The 20,202-nt window shown below is 40.0% G+C and overlaps 1 protein-coding gene across 1 annotated transcript in view; it reads left to right on the top strand.

Moving 5' to 3' along the window:
• COP1 (COP1 E3 ubiquitin ligase) overlaps positions 1-20,202 on the top strand; it is a 126,610-nt gene that overhangs the window by 15,766 nt on the left and 90,642 nt on the right. The window contains 4 exon segments of the mRNA XM_084290703.1: positions 7,405-7,464; positions 9,304-9,380; positions 14,405-14,462; positions 18,519-18,633. Coding sequence (XP_084146829.1) covers positions 7,405-7,464; positions 9,304-9,380; positions 14,405-14,462; positions 18,519-18,633 — 310 coding nt within the window.

Raw genomic sequence — 20,202 nt, 5'->3', positions numbered from 1 at the left:
AGTCATGTCAGCAGGCTTTATTTTGTGGAGGCAATGTGAAGGATCACTACTCGTGTTTTTTTTTTGTTTTTGTTTTTTTACTAATTCAATTGTGGTTCTAGTAAAGATGACCACAGAGCAATTGGAATTTCACTCAGTAAGCTATAGGTGTACCATGTGTGTGTTTTTTGTTGTTGTTGTTTTTTTTTTTTTTTTTTTTTTAAAAAAAGAAAGTTGCTTTTGTGTAGGTTGAGAGTGCCTGTTTCAAATCTGTCTTAAATGTTTAAAGAAATATGCAATTTCCTTGTTAACTTTTTCTGGTGTGCCTCTTTGAATATTATTTATTGCATGATTTTATTAACAGGTTTTACTTATCAGACTCCAGTTTCTTATGTAGAGACTAGGTGCAGTGTTTGCTAATACAGTTATTACCCCAGGGTTAGTGTACTTGCTTACTGTTTCATAACATGTTCAGAGCATAAAATTAACCACCTGTAAGCCTCCTTGCTTACTTCACTAAGAAGTTTTTTCCCTTCTGTTTCCCAGAAATGGTGACTTCTGAGCATATTGGCGGGCTGTTTATATCTAGAAGAAAACTCTATAGACTTATACTTAAGAATTCAGAATATTGCTGTAGTAAAGTCTTTTTGACAAATGCCTCTTCCTTGCGCTTTCATCATTTCTCTAGAAGATAAATGTGAGGTTTAGCACCTGCAGAAGTTTCCATTAGAAATCCTGTTTTGATGTGCTCATAACTTTCCAAAACATTGATCTTTCAAGTTGAAATTTACTGCATGTATTTTGCACAAAGGTATTTGCAAGTCCTTTTTCTTTTAAGGTTATATCTTGTTTTCTTTCTGACCTATGGCAATATGGCAAAAAACAAACTCCTGGCAATACTAATGGGAAAAAAAAAAAAACTGACTTTGTAAAAGATTGAAAACAAATGGCTAAAGCTTGAAAATACTTTTTCAACAGAATATGTTTTGGAGGGAAGGAATGTATTGATCATCCACAATAGTTGGTTGTCTCAAAAGCAAATGTAGCGTGGCTGCATGCCTTTCCATATGTGTGCATAGTTAATTGAATGCACACTTCCCATTTTTTTCATCCAGCATTCTCTTCTGTTGAAATAAAAGATCCAAGGACTCTAGAAGGTCAAGTTTAATAACAAAATACTTGACTTGGTTTCTCTTCAAAATAGTAATAAGAAACAAAATGACCAACCTGTGACATCTTTAAATTTATATTTTAATGCCAGAATTTTAATGCTGTTAGCTTAGTTGTGTTGCGTAAATACTTAATGAAAGTTAAACTTGAAATACTTTTAAATGATCATGTTTTCATCTTGAACCCTTTGTAAGAAAGCTGATGATACCAGGTAACACAGTTCTGCTCAGTTCTATTTTCATTATTTAAGGAGACTTTTTACTAATTGCCTTGTCATGATTTTAATCCTACAACATAAAGCAAGACACCACCACACCTATGTACCTGTGCATATGTATGCTTATGTGTTACGTATAATTTGTCCTAAAACATTTTTAGCATAGCTACTTAATGGAGAGTTTTTTCTGTGAAGTAGAACATTTGCTTGCTGAAGGAAGATAATTAGCTTAATGATTGGTATCACAAATCAAGTTCAGCAATGTGCAGGTGATATCCCCTAGATGCATTCATCCTTCTTTTGACGGCTGTCACTTCATCTTTACACTTCATGGGCTTTTTGTTTCTAATAATGTTTGTTAGACATGAGATATAATGTGACGAGACCTCTTTCATATCTGCTAACACAAGGGGTCTGTTTTCAGCTCTTAAATATCGTGGGGCAGAGGAGTAATCCTGCAGTGTTCTCAGGTTTTCTGTGCTGAGTGCCTGCTCAGCGTTTCAGAATCATCATCACTGTTTTCAGCCTCAGATACGCATCTACCCGAGCATCTCCACTTACTCCATATTATGAGCATGTTAAATACTAAAAATAAGAGGAGTTATTAGTTTTTGTGGGATAATTGCAGGGAGTTACAAGCATGAATTCTCCAGGGATGTCATTAGCTTGTTAATCACTTCACCTGTCAGATCTTATTGTTCTGTGCATACACACATGGATGAACTAATGAATAAGCAAGAGGAGGTGACAGAACAAGAAATCTGTTATGCTCTTATGTTGTCATATAGTCTTGATTACATTCCAGGACTCCTGAGGTGAATTTATAGCTATAGTACTCTTTCCCTTGCGTTGCACTTAAATAACTGGTATTTTAAATCTATTTGCATTTCTAAGCTGCTCAATTAGAGACATGAGTTCTGACTGCAGTGATAAGCCAAGGATGCAGTTAATGTATGAGCAGCAGGCTAGGGATTACCATAAAAATTTCAGTATATATTAGCTGATTGTCCTTTCTTCTGTGGAGAGATCTTTCCAAAGAAAGAGGGGGCATCTCTTAACCCTAGGAGCTAACTGGCATTGTGTCGGGATGTAATAAATTCTGAATTAATCTAAATGTTTAGACAATTTTCTTTCTTGCCCTACCAGTCCTTCTCTTGTGATACCCTTCAATCAGACCATATTAGTAAGCATTCAAAGTCTTGCTCCCACAACCCAAACTGGAGGATTTATAGTGGGCAACTGGGTAGAAATTAAAAGTATGAAACACTTTTGGTCAGCCATGTATCTCCACCCTCCTGCTTGCAGGAATTCTGTGCGTTGATCCAACAAGGATGCTGTCTTCAAACTTCTGTTACCTCGTCCCCAATCAAGAAGAAATGGTTGCCATTTGGAGGAAGTATTGACCACAGAAATATTCCCTGCAGGCAAGTCTGCTATGGATGGCCTGCCTATATGCCTAAAAGGCTTGGATTCCACATTTGACCAATGAAAACAACATTCAGAGACTCATGCATTCTTCATGTCTTCATACCAAAAAACATTGCATCATTTTTCACTTATGCAAAGACTTCGTAACATCAAAGCTTTTAGCAAAAGGAATTTGATGTCAAAATTTGCAGTTAATTTAAAAGGCTAAAATCTCTTTCAACTCTGAAGATTACTTCCTTGCTGTACTTGCCCTGTATGTTATAATAGGCTGTGTTAGAAGCAATAATGGAAGGAAAACCCTGAGACAGATGAGACGTCCAGCTGGCTTTCAGAGAAATTGATCTAATTCATTGTAGAGATGCAGTTGAGGTATTCAGTTTTATGGAAAGAAACTGTAAATCAGTTTCTTGGGGGTCTGAACTGAGGTTCAGCTGCTAATATACTGAAGTTTATACTCAAGTTTGTTAGAAGACAAGTTGATGGAAAGATAAGTAGAAAGAGATAACATTGGATGAAGTTTCTTTTTTGTCTTGATCTATTGTATGTAGGGTGGTGAAACTTCTGGATCAGAGCATTGAGGGTGTGTGTCTGAACATAATGTGACTTGTTTCTAAAAACATGAATCCTGAAATTCTATTTAAGCTGCTCGGTGGGAGTTGCATTAGTAATTTCACAATATTTCCATTGAAAATAAATTCTGCTATTCTTGTGCCTTTTCTAGAGTTTGAAACACAGTTGATCAAGGGTGTATGGCTCTTTCCCGCATGCATTTTTCGAGGCTGTTTCTTTCCAGGCCTTCTCCTTGACACCAGGAAATTCTGCTGAGCCCTGGTCTAGATGGTAGCATCCTGCATCCATCAGTGAATGAACAAAGTTAAGAAAAATGCCAGGTTTAGTGTGAACAACTCTGATGTAATGGCAGCTTTTCTTGTAAGTACTTAAATCTGGACAAGGAGACCCAATCAGGACTGCTTTTTGTCTGTGCTGTACAAACACAACAAATGAAGTCACTGCCTCATGGGCCTTCAGTCCAGGAAAAACAGGAAGCATGAGGATGGGAAACAGCTCTGTGCCCAGCTACACTTGTTGGTAGATAGCTGACTGAAATCCTGTTCTGACCATATCCTGGCCTCTAGTGCTGTGTAAACCCAAGTTAGTATTCCCAACCTAGATTCTTGTATGCAAAGTCAGGAGTGTTTTGGTGGTGGTGAGAGCTGTATCTGTGCATAGCTGCACTGAGATGATGTCACTTCATGCACGTAGTCCAGGGCTGAGAGTTGTATTTAGGGAACTCTTGAGTCTGAAACTGTCTAGATATGTATACAAACCAGAGGGTTCTTGGGGACTGCTTGGTGGTCTGAAGGGCTTGGATCTAAAAGGTTATCTAATAAGAAAGCTACGAGAGCCTATGTTCCCTGCTATGGTAGCTCCTTTTTTTTCTAACTGCTGAGTCTGTTTCTTTCCTTGGCCATTGCTTTCACTTTTTTTTTTTTGCCTATTACTGCTAGGTTATTTAAGCAAGCAGGTTGCCAGTAGTCATGCTTTTATTCTTTAATTCTTCAGCAACCTTTGAAGAGTCTGTACTTGGAAGGGGGCTATATTCTGCCTGTACTGGAAGCATTTTTGACTGGTTGTTGTGGGGTGGGAGTCAAGTTGTGTACTCACACTGCAGAGCTGTGCAGCTCATTCACTGTGTGAGCTTGTCTGTCCTTGTAGCTCAGCTGAGACTAGCTCCGAGTTGTGCCTTTAGCTTGTTTTTTGTAACTGACATGCAGCTCCTTGACATCCTATTTTTCCAGGCCATTAGTTCATTACTTGCATGTTCTGAAACTTGTTTTCCAGAGGTTATAAGAACAACCTATTTTGAGATCATCCTTTTCCTTTTGTACACATGCATTTGTGTAATCTGGGAGCAGAACATTATACACCTACTTCTTGTAGTTTATCCACTGTGATGTGGAAACAACTAGGTGTGTTATAACTGCTGAACTGAAGCCTTCTGCTTGTCCACGTTGTTCCTTTCAGTTCAGGGAAAGCATCTGTGTCGGGGGAGAGTTTATACTATGTGCTTCTATTTTAGCATTTATTTAAGCATTCATTCTAGGTGTTATGCTGACTTAATCTAGAGCCTGACAGGCATGATTCTGCTCGTCACCGGGACAGGACTCGGCTTGATTTATTATTATTATTTTTTTTTTTTGGTGCCCAACAAGATTGAAAATCAAATTAAGGGCCTATAAGTCTGGATATACTACAAGGACTATAATTTATCTAGCTTTCCCTAAATGTTCCTCAATGGCTGGCAATTTATAAATCAGTCTGTTTATTCAGAGTTTAATTGGAATGAACATGAACAGATTTAAGGGCTTTGATAGATTAAAGCAAAACCATGAAACACTTAAGTTGACCTACCAGAAAAAAGGTCTCTATGTGGGCATTAGTAACCCATTTGCTGATGGGGGTAAGAAGTCTCTTCCTACAGTAACCATGCAATGCACTTGCCTTATTTTTAGGCTTTACCTGTGAAGCTTGATAAGTTCAAGTTGCCCCAATGTAACTAGAAGGAAACTTTAGCCCCAGTAAATTACGTTCCAAATCTGGTACTTTTGGTTCTCTGCAATATTTAATAAAAGCTGGCTGATAAAATGCCTCTGCTCTGGTGCCTATAAAAAGTTCTCCTGTTTATGTGGTGACAACCACCATCAGTTATTTTTCAGTATTCTCGTTTGGCTATGAGCCAGGGCATTGTAGAATAGCTGATTTCCTTGCTGTAATTTTGGAACTTCTCAGTGTGTTTTTGTAACTTCATTTTTAAATGAAGTTTATGAAAGTGGGGGACTAATGGTATTTGACTGCTAGAGCTGAGTACAGGCAGGACCCATACTGTGTGAGTGTCACTTAGCTTTACCACTAATCTTGGAGCTATAGCACCACCTGCTATTCTTGCTGTAGGTTTTGCAAGTGAAAATGGAATTATCTGTTATGGTGTAGTGGTTTGTAAATTATCTGTGGCAGTCTAGGTTTAAACCATTAAACTTGTGCTGTCTGTGACTAAAATTAAGTACGAACTGAAAACTTCAGAGTAGAAAGATTAGGATACAGGTACAATCTCATGTTGTTTCACGGAAGAATCGGCCATCTTAGAAACAGACATAGACCCAGCAGTCCTCTCCTGCCTTCAGGGACAGCCGTTCTTAATGTTGAAAAGGTAAATTAGAGTAGTGGGTTACACATAAGAATTAGCTATGCTGATCAACAGTGGGAATGTTATTGATAGGGTTTGTTTGCTTAAAAACAAAAGGCTGTCATTTTAAAATCAGGCCTAAGCACTTGAGGGAGTAAATCTTTGGAAGTATTTTGCCAAATGTTCTTGGGAATATGTCATACTAAGTGTACTATGTAATGCGATACTAATAATTTTGGGTTTGGACTATTTGATATTCCCTTGTAAATTCTGAAAGCAAAAAATTTGTCAAGCCTTCAAAAAATGCGTTGTGCTTAGTGTGCTTTCAGTGGACTTGCCAACTTGGTAATAGCTTCTGGTCAAATGCCACAGTGCTAGCTGTCTGCAGCTTTTTATTGCGAGTTGAGGCAAGTCAGCTGGGCTTCCAGTTCTCAATTTCTTCATTAGGGCTGTGTGTCTTGGTGAACCAGGCTTACACTGGAGCTGGGATTGGTCAGGGTAGGCCCGGACTTGGAGCTCCCACCTAGAGAAGTGAGTCTGCTAGAGTCTTGCAAGGCTGGGCATAGCATGTGCGGGTCTTTGGACAAGAGAGGTTTGCTGAAGTAGGGTGGGGATTCAAGCTGGTAAGCAGGGGATGCTCTTGCCTCAGTATAAATGGTAGTCTTCAAGTCCATGTCCTCTCAGTTATGAGAAACGAGCAAAGCTGGGATATTGACTGAAAAGTATTCCCCAAAACCAGTGTGACCCACAGAAGGGAAAGAGAATGACCGAGTGTGTAAGTTCCTGTCTGACCCTTTCAAAGACAGCCCTTGGTTAGGTTGACCACTGTCTGTGATGTAACCGAGGTAAGTAGTTCACCTTGAAAGAAACACCATGATGGTTGGTGCCAGGAGCAAATCTCTCCCTGGTCATAACAGGTATTTTTTGCCAATCTGAAAATCTTGCCAGTAACATTAAATTATCAATTGGCAGGTTAGCTGCCAGTGAGAGAAACACCCTTAATAGTTTTAGTAAAGTATTTCATATTAAAGGATAAAATGGTTGCTGTCTTGTTCATGGTGTTTTTCCCAGATCATGTTCAGTGCTTGTAAACTAGTTGTAAATACCTTGCATGGAAGGTAAATATCTTGCATGGGGGACTACAGAAGCATTACTTGCATAATGTGGGTCTCTTTGTGATTAAAATCCAAGTACCTCATGCTCTTGTTTTTTTTTTTTTTTTTTTACCGTTACATGATAGCAACTTTGTCTTGAATGTAGTTTGCATGCCTACTTGCGTTAATCTGTGCATATGAACTGCCTATTGACTTTTGAATAATGTAGTATGCTAATTAAAATGGTTAAGGTTTCTCCCTAAAGAGATCTTTATTTATGGTGGTGGTGCAGTGCAGATTGATTTAGATTTCTCTCATTCTCTTATCCACAGCAATTGGAACAGATCCAGAAGGAGCTAAGTGTTCTGGAAGAAGATATTAAACGAGTAGAGGTGAGGTGCCCCAGTGTTCCAACTCTGGCAATTTTTCATTTCCATCAAGCTGTCTGCCTTGCTGTGGGGCTGCTGTGTTAAATTTATGGTGTTGGGTTCAGTAATGGGAAAACGAACAGATGATGTTCTTTCTTTAATTTGTTCATATAGTTGATGTGTGCAAGCTGCAGGTTGGTAAGAGGGCGCTTTATGGAAACTTATCTCTTATATAATCATATCTTTCAATTTCTTTGTATGGGTAGTAAGTATTTTAGAATAACCACCAGAAATCAACAGCTGGTTTATTGATTGTAACTGATTTTTGTTTGTTGCCCTATTCTGGCTGTTTGCACAGGGTATTTAAATTTTAAGTGTGCCACTCTTAGGATGGAGATGTACTGGGGTGCACGAGAGAGCTGTAACACAGAGGCAGGGTAGGAACAGAACCAGCTCCTGTCACGTCAAAGCAGAAAGAATCTGCTACTTCCTGATGTAATTCTTCTAATTTTGGTAGGGATCTCTTTAGACTTTAACAATTATTCTTTAAGTATTTGTAAACCCATCAGCGTAATCTTTCTGTACTTACTTAGTTCTTCTGGTTTCTGTTTGGTCCTTCCCTGTAATCATTTTAGTGTTTTGATTGTGAAATAGGCAACTTTCACGAATGCATCAAATTTGGCCACCTCTCAAAAACAGAGTTCCCTTAGAGCTTCTTGGAAATCAATTTGCATGTCTGCTGCTTCACTGCCAGCTTCCATGCACTGCCCAAAAGCCTATTAGATTTCTTCATTCACTTACAATTCATATAAATGCTGACGAATAATCAAAATATAAATAAAACTGACAACCGCCAGAACTTCCCTTCAGATGATAGCTGCACAAATTATAGCTTGGTAGGTAACAAGCTGGCTTTCCTGAATCTTCCCATTCTTGGGAAATAAATATAAATTTGCTTGTTAGACTGGTAAAATAGGCCTTCAGATTTAGGAGAAGCTATTCCCAAAGCTGTTGGATTCCTTGAAGAATATCTAGCTCCCTGCTTTTCTGCTCTTTAATCAAGCCCTTCAGTGGACGGCAGCTGGAATATGCATCCAGTGTGTGACAGTGACCTTACGGCTGACCTCTGAAGTCTGGGATGTCTTTTGTCACAAATATCTTACTTTCTACCTAACAACTAATGGGCACCTAGTGGGAATTTAAAAAGCTCCAGTAATGTTGTCCTGGAACACCTTGCCCCCCTACCTAATGAGCTGCAGCATCCTTCATAGCTTTCATTTCTCAAATGGGTTAAAGATAGAATCTCCTACTGGGTGCACTGCAGTGATTTAGTCTTCAAGTGACAAAGCCAAGTTCATGTGCAAAGTTTCTGTTGTGCATCTGTCCCACAGAAGGTTGATATATCCTCTTTCAAGTCTAAGGCACGATGCCACCTTTGCTTTGCCTTCTTTTGGCCGTTCTTGCCCTGACCCACATCCAACATGACTTTATAGCTGTGAAGGCTATAGATAAAAGCTTGCATCTATGTCAGAACTGTGGTTAGAGCTTGCTTGTTCTGCTATGTTTGAGAGGTACTGGGTTAGAGGCCATTGATGTTAACTGAATCATTTTTTTTCTTTTTGAATATAAGCTTCATAACTGCTCTTTTGGGGCAGGGGGGGAATCACTGTGGAGTTTCATAAACACAATTGGAGCGAAACTGAAAGGAAAAGTATAACGACTTCTAGGTGGAAGCTGAAGAAATGCAGATACAGTTGGTTATTTGCTTGGAGGGGAAAAAAACACCTCTGTAAATACCATATATTGAAACGTTCATGTATTCATGTATTGTCAGCTTTGCTGTAATGTGGCTTTCTGTTTCAGGAAATGAGTGGCTTGTATTCCCCAGTCAGTGAGGACAGTACAGTGCCACAGTTCGAAGCTCCTTCACCTTCGCACAGGTATGGACCTTGCAACTCGGAATGTGGATTTGGGACTGTACATATTGCACTATGCTTGTTAGTCTTTTCCATGCAATGCACAAAACACAAGCAAAACTAGACTTTGAGTACCATACAGTATTTACCTGTTCTGTTTTTGATTGATACAAACTCTAGCAGAAGAAAGCAGTGAAAACAAAGAAAGCAAACACCGTCTGAGACTACAGTTGGATGAAAAACCACATCTCTTACCCAGATACTGTGGAAAGCTGATAATTTTAAATGTAGAATGGATTAGTTAACTTGAATTCTATGCCTTTGCTATGGTATGAAATGTTACTATTAAATACATACTACCTTTCCTGAACACTATGCAGTTTTGCTTCGCATATGAAAAGTCTAAATTTTGTATGATACTGTTGTCCTATAGCTTTTCCACTCAGCATGAGTGGCTAAAGGTATAGGCTCACAGAATCAGATTTAAACAGAATCAAGAGTATGCATGTTTTAATGTCTGATTTGATTTAATGAAATATATTTCTAACAACATACTTTCAATGTGGATTTTTGTCTGAAATATTGCATAGTCTGGTTTCTTGATGACAAAATTGCAGATACTTCTTATGTCCAAGTTGCACGTGCCAGGGTTTGTAGTGTTCCACTTCTTCATAGCCCTATTTTTTGGCTGTAGGAAAGCTCAGATTTTACAGGGCCAAGTTATGTTATTAAATGATCATCTCTACTACTTCTCCCAAGTGTATTTTCCTAATAGTAGAGTTCTTTGTGGTTGACTTTGTTATAAAATTTTCTCAGTACCTTTTCTACAACTAGGGGTTCTAAACCTGGTAGTACAGAAGTGAGAAAGAAACGATCAGATTTCCTCTCCTGCAGACATTTCGGTATAGTGCTTTGTTATGGAGCGTAGCAGTAGTAGCTGGGGCTTTTACTGAGATGCTGTTTCTGGATATAGAGACAAGTATCTCTCATTTCTAGGAAATTCTAGTTGGCCCTGAGGGAAGGGATGGGAATATGGCCAAGATGGATGAGAGCAGTGTTTGTTACTCTGCTGTTTGCCCAATTTTTGGATGCAGGTGCATCTTCATGTGGGTTACTGCTGTTCTGCTAAGCAGCAGTTTTGTGAAGATGAGATTTTTGTCAGGTTCTACCAGTTCTCCGGTTATTGGCTATTAAACAGTTTTGCTTGTGGTTTGTTTCAAGTTACTGCTACTTGAGGAAAACTTAGGCATGGGTTGGGCTGGACTTGTTACTTCTATGTTGAATGGCTTCAGGCCTAGAAACCTTTTTTCTAGGAAGATTGTATTTATGAGTAGATGTGTGTTACTTGGGGCGAGTTAACAAACAAGCTCCCAAAGAACTTTCTGTTGAAACCTGTTGACACCTGAGAAAATATTTTAAGCCCAGGACCCTTCGTGAAAGAGTTCACAAATCTGCTGCGTGTGACCTACTCTGGTTTCAGTCTGAGAGTTCTTACTATTTCTTCATGCCTGCTTATTTTGTGTGCTAGGGTCAGTTGTTTTCAGTTCTTGCTTTTGAAGATGCAAGATAATGTCTCGAATATTTCAGGGAGCTTCAGCTAAGGTCTGCTGGGAGATGATGTGGATCAGATTATGGCAGGTGCAGAGATCATGAGTTTGTGTTTTTGCCAGGTCTTATTATGTTTGTCCAGTTCCGTCTTGGCTGGGTCTTGAACCTTTGTAGGTTGTTTTCCCCTGTTACAAAACAATACCAAGAGTGTGGTAAAACAAAGTGTTTAGGGTTTTTCTGTAGTGTTTGGAGTTGCCTTCTCTCTGTGTAAGACCTGCTTTTCTATTTCTTACTGACACTGCTGCGTTAGAGGTAGTTCTGAGTGTGCAAAGAAAATAGTAGGTGAAGGTGGTGTTTGAACAGGTATCACTTTTTGCCTGGCTGTTGCAGCTTCTATCCCTGTCCTATTCAGAAGTTGTTTTTATGTATTTCAAGTAATTGAATTGGCTTAAATTACCCAACCTCTGATTCCGGAAACTTCTACCCCTTGAAATTCATTCTCTTTTCATCATTAAATAAAAGTTCTGGAGAGTATCTCATGAATTAGCTGTTACTCCTTATTGGAAAGAATAGTGCAGAACAACTGATAGGAGCTTTAATCTGCTGGTTTTTCCAGTTCTATGTTAACTGATATATTTAATCTTCAAAGTGCATTTATTGATGCTGTGAATCAGTAAGAATGAAATACAAATGTTTCTGAGATAGCTTCACTTCCTTCATTTAACTTCAGTTAGAAGTTTAAGTATCTGCAAGTTTAATATTTTAACAGAATTAAAATAGTATGTATATTTAATAAAGAATATAACTTGTTAACATGCTTAATACACTGAAATTAAATAGTCATATAAATTTACTATTTTGTGTCATAAATAGCACAAGGCCAAGGATCCAAGCTGAGATCTAAAAAATAGTTTCTTTAGCCTTTGAATTTAAAGCTCAAGAATATAGTTCTCTGGAATTCCAAGTTTTATCTGGTTTCTGGTGACTTGTCCTTACTCATCTGCTTCCTCCGAATTACAAGCTTGCTCCATTAATTCTGTTTCTTCTCATCTTTAATAGCTTTGTTTCCTATCCCAAACAGATTGAAAATGTGAAACTACAGTGCCTCCCACCCATCTTCCTTTTTAAGTCCCTTAGCAAAAAAGTGAATGCTATCGTGTTCAATACACTCTCTGCTTCAAGAAACAAACATTTTCCCCTTATGCTTGTTCAGGGTATGATGAAATATTCAATTGGGTAATAGCATGGCACTTGTTTACAGAATTGCAGATTGCTGGGTTTGTATACTAATAGAGAACAAGATGGGAAGAATAGGGAAAAGAACAAATAGTTCTGGGTAGGGTTTTTCTGAACAGGCGCATGTGCTATTTTTGCTATCAGTAAATGGTGCAAACAAGAGATACAAGTAAGCAACTTCTGTGACTAGCTGTTCAGGTAGTACTAGCAATAACAAACGATCACTCTAATAGGCATTTCTCAGGAAAGATTCTGATCTAAAAATTAGTTGCCTGGTAACTCAGGGTCAGTTATCAAAATCCTGATCTCCTTCCCCTCCATTTGTTCTAATTACTCTTCACACGCATAAGACCATAACAAATGTGATTTATAGACCACAGGTTGCTGCGTTGCTGTTCTTCTTGTTCCAGATTTTAAAATGTGTCATTTTAGTGTAGCTGGATCTCTTAACTGAGCCTACTGCTGCAGCTTCTTAAGAAGAGTTTAGAGGAAACTTGCATTTTTCTGATTATTTGCTTCCTGTTTTTTAAAAGGAAAACATACAAGCTTATGCCAGCTAACTCTGCTACAGGCTCTGCACAGAAATGACTTTGAATTTGTATTCTGGTTAGGGAAATGACGTCTGCACTCTTGAAGGCTCTACATCACCAGACAACCTGCAGCAGAACGAGACTAGACGCTCTAAGTCTCTGTGTTTTGCTGTTAATTGCCACTATACCTGTCTCGGAGTGGAGTACTTTTTCATTGCTTTCCAGCCAAGTGTCTTACTCATGCTGTTCCTGGCAGGATCTGCTGTACGTGTTTCATTATTTCTTGTGGCCACATTCTAATTTAAAGTTCATTGTCCCTGACCGTGCTTGAAAAAGCTCTGCTGCTTTCTCCCTGCAATAGCTAGCAGCAGATAATGATTTTTATCCCTTAGATTTTCTTTGTTTGTAGCTTTTGTCTTGCTTGTAACAGAACTCCAATCAATCTCATCTCGCTAGTTAGCCACTAGCGATACTTTAAAATCATCTCTCATCATCTGTTTCTACTTCCTTCTACCTCCAGGGGAGCTTTAAAACATTCAGAGAAATATTTAAGCACTAGTACCACTATTTCATCCTTCTAGATTTGCAGGTACCCTGACTGGCATTTCAGCCAGACCACTTGTTTTATGACCAAGGATGTCAAGTGTACGCATCAGTTCTGGCAGCTATTACATAAACACCAAGAGGCACAACTGTCTTGTACAAAACCAGGACAAACCAATGTTCTGGCAGCTTTTTAAAGAAACCTTCAATTTTCCCAAGCAGTGCTTAAATCCAGGGTTACCGTATAAGTAAAACTGAGAATAATGAGCATAGCTTCTTTTCTGTCCAAGCCAAGTGACATAGCAGAAGTGAGTTACAGAATAAAGATTTCCAGAAACAAGCCATGATGATATTTACAATGTGTTCTCTGTAACTATTAAAACGGTATTCTTTTATGTTAACCTGTATTTTAAATTTTTTAGTAAGTTTTAATCTGGCTCTGGTGTTGTATTCTGATGGCTAAATATTTTGCCCATGTGTATAAGAATACTGAACCACCTGTATTCTGACTGTATCAGATGCTTTTGCATTCTTTGGAAGTTGAATTTTTGGAGTTAGCATATGTTTTTGAAAACAGCGATTTAAAGTATGCTGTGTCATAAATACTGATTATGCATGGTAGCGGTTTCCAGTAATAATCCTGGCTGTCGGTATTGGGTTTAATTCTATGTTTTGTTGCTGGTATCCTGTATTGATTCAGAAATGCCGTGAACACTTGTCTTCCTTAAGTTGGTTCCTCTATCTTCTTGTTCATGGTGCTGTTTCAAATGTCACAGCATTAAATTTCCCTTTTTTCAAAGGAAGTGAAATCCATTGGTGGCATGTTATTTTCAGAATGTCCTACCCTGCATATTTTGTACAGAAGATGACTTCGCATTCTAATTAAAAATTATTAGATTGCGCTACACTTAATTGTGTGTGACAGTAAGCAAATTTCTTGTATATACAAAGATGATCAGCATTCTGTTGTAGACATCCTGTATTTAAAAAAAAAAAAAAAACACAACAAGAAAACCTACATCCCTCCCAGCCCCCCAGACAAAAAACAACCTTGTGCTCCCTGTCTGTAAAATGGATTTCAAAGGCAAGTGGTTCTACAGGATGTAAGAGGATGGGAGAGAAAAATGGGTTGGAAATGATAAAGGATGATTGTACAGTGATTTAAGCAGACTATTTCTTTTGGTTTTGCAGTAGTATTATTGACTCCACGGAGTACAGCCAGCCTCCAGGCTTCAGTGGCAGTTCTCAGGTAAGGTAATACATGTGTCTGCACACGGGGGAAAGGAGTAGCAGATGTGGAGGTTGGGGAGAGATTAAGAAAAACATAACACAATTCAGGGTGCCAGTGAACTGGCCTCTTGCTTTAACTGGTTATGAGGGCAAACTGCAGGGGATTGTCCCCCTCTGCTCTGCCCTGGTGATGCCCCACCTGCAGTGCTATGTCCAGGTCTGGGGTCCCCAGCACCAGAAGGATGTGGGGCTGTTAGAGTGGGTCCAGAGGAGGGCACAAAGATGCTCAAGGGGCTGGAGCACCTCTCCTACAAAGAGAGGCTGAGAGATCTGGGGCTGCTCATCCTATAGGAGAAGGCTACAAGGAGACCTTATTGCAACCTTTCAGCCCTTTAAGGGGTCTTACATTAAAAAAAAAAAAAAAAAAAAGGGGGGGGGGGGCGGGAAGGAGAGAAACTCTTTAGTCCATCAGATAACGACAAGGGGGAATGGTTTATAACCTAAAAGTACGGAGACTTAAATTTGAGGTTAGGAGGAAATTCTTCACTCAGAGGGAGGTGAGGCACTGGCACAGGGTTGCCCTGAGAGGCTGTGGATGCCCCATCCCTGGACGTGTTCAAGTCCAGGTTAGATGAGGCCCTGGGCAACCTGATCTAGTGGGTGGTGTCCCTGCCTATGGCAGGGGGTGGGGTTGGAACTGGGTGATCCTTGAGGTCCCTTCCAACCCGAGACATTCTATGATTTTAGCCTCAGAAATGACTGTTCATGATAATGAATGTTCATAGTAATGCAGACAAAGAAAATTAATCTAGTGTATTTAGATTGTGACTTAATTCCCAAAGCTGACTCTACCAAGGCGGGGGGACACATTTTGCTCTCCATCTCTTCAAGCCAGCAGTATTTTGGAAGGGATGTAAATTCCTCACCTTTTGCATTGACCTAAATAGTTTTGGATCAAATCTGATTTCTAATACAGGAACAGTTGTTCTCCAAACGTACAGTTGTCTTGTAGTCTGTCATTGTTAGGGCCTTACAAACTGTACTAAGACTTCATATTGCAAAGGGCAAGAAGTTGAGCACATAATGAAGCAGTTTGGCAGGCAGCCTCTAAACTCGGTTCGACGTGCGTGGCCTAGCTCCAAACCCATGGCAGTGCTGTCAGTTGGGGGCAGATCAGCTGAGCTGTGAAGATCACACTGGTATCCAGCTCACTGCTTCAAAAGGGGTTTGGTTATAGAGAAGTTCTTATTTAGGCTGGTTGCTGGTTACATGCAAACTCATGTCTCTGGTGCTCTGTTGGTGGGCACACAAGTATTAAGCAACTAGCAAATTAACAGGTGCAAGTGCTGCTGGATCCTGTCTGACAGTAACTGATAGACCTGAATCTGGGGCTTTTTGCAGCTGTGTAACTAATTGGTCATGAGAAACTTTCCTATGTTAGCCTGTGGAAGGAAGTTTGTAGTTCCTGATACTGTGGTCTGTGAGGTTTTTGCTTGAAAGAAGGATTGCAGCTCCACCATGCTCTAAAGGGCATGTAAATTCTCGGTGGGGGTTTTATGTTCGGGACTGATGTGTTATAGTGTGTGTTTGTTCTCCGCTGGCACTACTTGCCTCGGTGCTTTAATTTTTCCTTTGAAGTGGAAAGAAATGGCATAGCTGTACTGCACAGAACAAACAACCTAGATTTTCTAGTCATTCCTGTGACAGTCTTATTTGTGAGAGTAATTTTTTGTCCTCAAATGTGATTTTTTGTCCTTGACAGTGCAAAGACTGTATTCTCCAGTGCAAATTTGCTAATCAAACTTTAATGTATGTTTGGATCGGGAGTTGAGAGAGAACTCTTAAGCCTTTCATTCAAAGGTAGTCTCATTTCAACAAGAGTTTACAGGGAAAAGTTATTTACAGTAAAAACAGTTCTAAGAATGTAAATTCAATTGTGTACTTTAAACTGTCAGTCACACCAGAAATCTTAGATTCAGTACAGCTGCAGTACACAGCCATGCTGGAATGGACAGCATATCGTGCTTTCCTGATATGATGACTCTTGGCATTGCTTGCAAATGTGTTCTTAAAGAAGAATTTATATATCACTGAGCTACAGGACAATTTTAAATAAACAGTGGACAAGTTGCATAGGTCCTGGGGAATCCTGCAGGTAGTATTTAGTTGCAGTACCTCTCGTTTTTGCTGGCAATCAGGAGCTTGTATACAGCTATGAAGCTCTTTCTGTTTAAGAGGACTCCTTGGGGTGCCTACTGGAGTTCAGGCAGAAGAATAACTCTTGATAAGAGTAATCTTAACTAATGTTCTCAGCTGGAACAACCATAACAGGTTTCTTAGTTTCCATAACACAGTGAGCAGTTTTCTCTTATTTCCCATTATTTCTTCACTCCTGTTTCCTGGCATTGCTTAACAAGTAGCTGTGAAGCAGACTTGTTTGCTTAGAAGCTCATCACATGGTTTGGTTTTAAAAAGAAAAAAAAAAAAAAAAGAGTTGCTTAAAATCCTTAGCTGCTGAGCATCATGTCAAGATGGCTTAATGCAGATGGGTTCCCAGGACAGCTGGATCACTGGAGACCTGCTCCAGGGGGATTTTCCTCTGGAGACCAAGCAGCTGTCTGAAATGGCAGGCAAGCTGCTTCAAAACACAGGGGCTACCTCGGTGTGTACCAGACCCATCTAGCAGATTTAGGCTTGGGTTATATCACTCATCACGTTGCAGGCAGTTTGTCTTAACAAGACTGAAGTGCTTGCTGCTCAGCACTTGGAGTTGTTTTGAGCCCTTCGTGCTTCTGGTGTGCCGAGAGAGGCTGGAGCCCTCGCAGGCTGGTGCTCCAAATTAAGAGAGATGCCATAAGAGTGTTCCATTAAAGCTCTCTTAAAGCTGTTGAAGCTTTAGAAAATTGCAGTTAAAAGGTGTTGAGGTAGAAGTACTTCCCAGCGTTGGAGCTGTGTTTTGAGATTGGAGCTGCTTGCAAGAAGAAAGAAGCTGTTGAGCAGAGGCACAGTCAGCGTGTGGTTGTGAGTCACGATGCCAGCACATAGCTGGGGGCCTCGCACAGGAGCTGACATTTGGAGATCTTGTGGCTTGGGGTTTGCTTTCCTCCTTATAAGTTAAGATACTGTTCATACAGCTGTAAGAACTTCAGACTAGGTTATAAACTTAGTTAATCCTTGGTAGCTTTCTGGATGGTTGTAATGCATGCAGCCTGTTCTCCTGCATGGATTGAGGGGGAGTTAAGTCCTTCCTGGTGTGTGCTGGATGGGTTTTGTTAGTGCTGGTGAGTGGCACTACAGCCCCTGTGCACGTTCGGGGTGCTCACTAGGAAGCCTTCGTTATGGAGCTTGATGGTTCTTGGATCTCCTAGCGTTTCCTCATTAGCTTTGAGCAAGTGTGATGTGTGAGACTTTAACTAAAAGCAAGGTGCTCTTCATGCCTCTCCTGTAACAGAGGAATTTGTTCCTTTCACTAGTGATTACAGCAAGTACTTGGTTTTCTGGTTCTTCTTGGGGGAGAGGTGGTGGATGCAGTTTCAGTCCCTTGCTTCTGTCTCTCACTACTGCTGCTTGTGTAGATTGGGAAATGATTTTTATATTTCCAAGGACTTCTTTTCAACTAACCTTTGAACTTGATGGTGTCTTAGTGTATCTCTGCTTCATTTGCTTATTTTATAGTTACTGAGTTACTTTAAAAGAAATAATTTAGTAACTACCTCCTTAAAATAAACAACCCCTCTTTTCAAGCAGTTTTTCAGAGCTCTAGCAAGAATGCCCAAGTCCATGTGGTGTGAGAACTGGAAGCTCCGGGGGTTGCTGCTATTCTGTGTATGAAGCTGAATTTGCAAAGATTCAGAAAACAAGTACTGTTGAAAAGCAGCTGCTCGTCTGCACCCTGTAACTTGACAATATGAGACTCTAAGCATAACTGTTGATAGTAATAAGAGATTTATTGTCACTGTAAACTTTTTAACTAGCCAGATATAATCTATAAACTGTTTGCAATTTATTAAAATCTACTGAAATAGAACCCGGGCCTGGCTTTACTTTTCTGAAGAAGGTTCTCTCCTCCATTCAGACCAAAAAGCAGCCCTGGTATAACAGCACGCTAGCCTCACGACGGAAGCGGCTCACGGCTCACTTTGAGGACCTAGAGCAGTGCTATTTTTCCACAAGGATGACACGTGTCTCAGGTGAGTTCTTGCTCAGTGTTCAGCTCCTGACATTAGTTAACTTCTACAGTCCTAGTCTGCAGAAAAGAGAGAGCAGCCTTTACCTTTTCCCTGCCTGGGAATTTTGCTCTGCATATTTGTGTATAACTCAAATAATCCCACCTAGGTTTTTGACTGATCTTTGAGGTTTTTAAGCTTATAAAATGATTCCATCATTTAGGAGGGAGCTGTATATTGTGCTGTAATGCTGTACTGTGAAAGGGCATAATGTGTAACAAACAACTTCACCGATGCTTGTCCTCAAGGTGTGAATGCTTGAAAGCAGTGCCTGGGTAGCCTTTCTACTAGGTGTGGTATAAACGCAGCAGTTAAAACGTTACTACCAAAGTACTGCAGAAGTAAAAACAAGTTGATAAATGCTTACATATTTAACAGGCAATATGACACTTGCATGTTGTCTAGATCATGAGTCTTGGTTAAAAAATGGCTTGAAGCATACAAGCTGAGTGTGCAGGCATGTCATTATCCCATGGGGCACACCTTAGATTTAATACTTGTTTTGTAGAATTAGAAGCTGTTTTCACAGTTGCCTAGATTGCCTCATTCATAATTGAGTAACACTGTGACAGCAGCTAGAGTAATTGTTACATAGAGGATGGATGGTTCTTAATTACATAAGAAGATTCTCCTCAGAAATGAATGGGTCAAATGAATGCCTCTTGAGGGAGAGGAGGGTTGTTCTCTGGCTCCCCTGGGGAAGAAGCAAGCTTTGGGGGGAAGTTCTGTATGATGAGCTGTGGCACGCAAGAGATCTGCCACACCAGGCTCTGAGCCTCAGCTTATACAAAGAAGGGCAGAGCGCAAGAATGAGTGGGGAGCCACCAGGGATGAGAGAAACCTCAGAGGCTTAAGAGGGAACCAGGCAGAGGTTGCTGCGGCGGAATATCTTCCCTCATAGCCTTGGAAGGCAAGGATCAACCTCCAGAGGACGTATCAGCAAGCAAGCCAGGGCAGAAATTCCTGCTGCTCTCCTCTGTGGATTTAGTTTGAGTTTTATCCACTTCAAAATCATCAAGGTCTTATTTCTTTTTTCATTTTTTTTAAAAAATAGCCTTTATTTTTAAAGGCTACCAGACATTTTAGGGGAGCTCATACTTGGGTGAAAGACCTGGGCATATCTATTTCAGGGTGGTGCCTGGCTCAGGTCTTGTGCACAGCAGCATAACTTTAACAGAGTGTGACACACTGGGAGAGTGCTTCAGGAGCTGGAAGATTGGAGAAGCTGCTTGTGTATGACCAGCCTGTCTGCACTGAAGTGCTAGCAATGCTTTGCAGACTACAGCACTTCACAGATCACACTGAGATGCTTTCATACAGTGTTATCTGGGTGATGCATAACTGTGTTCATGTTAAAATAATACCTTTATTAACAGAGGATAACAAATGGGACTTTTCCCGGCATTCCCTTGTGGAAGGCATCCTTCTTCATAATTGGAACTATAAATATGAATGCGATGAAACTGTTTTATTTGTGTGTCAGCTGCACCAAGAGTGGAGGATTTGCAAGTGTGAGTTTTTCCCTAAATAAGG

The sequence above is a fragment of the Netta rufina genome (assembly GCF_964035555.1).
Source record: "Netta rufina genome assembly, chromosome: 8".
NCBI classification, from domain to species: domain Eukaryota; kingdom Metazoa; phylum Chordata; class Aves; order Anseriformes; family Anatidae; genus Netta; species Netta rufina.
The sequence above is the reverse complement of the archived record's forward strand: the minus strand, read 5'-3'. Positions and strand labels throughout refer to the sequence as shown.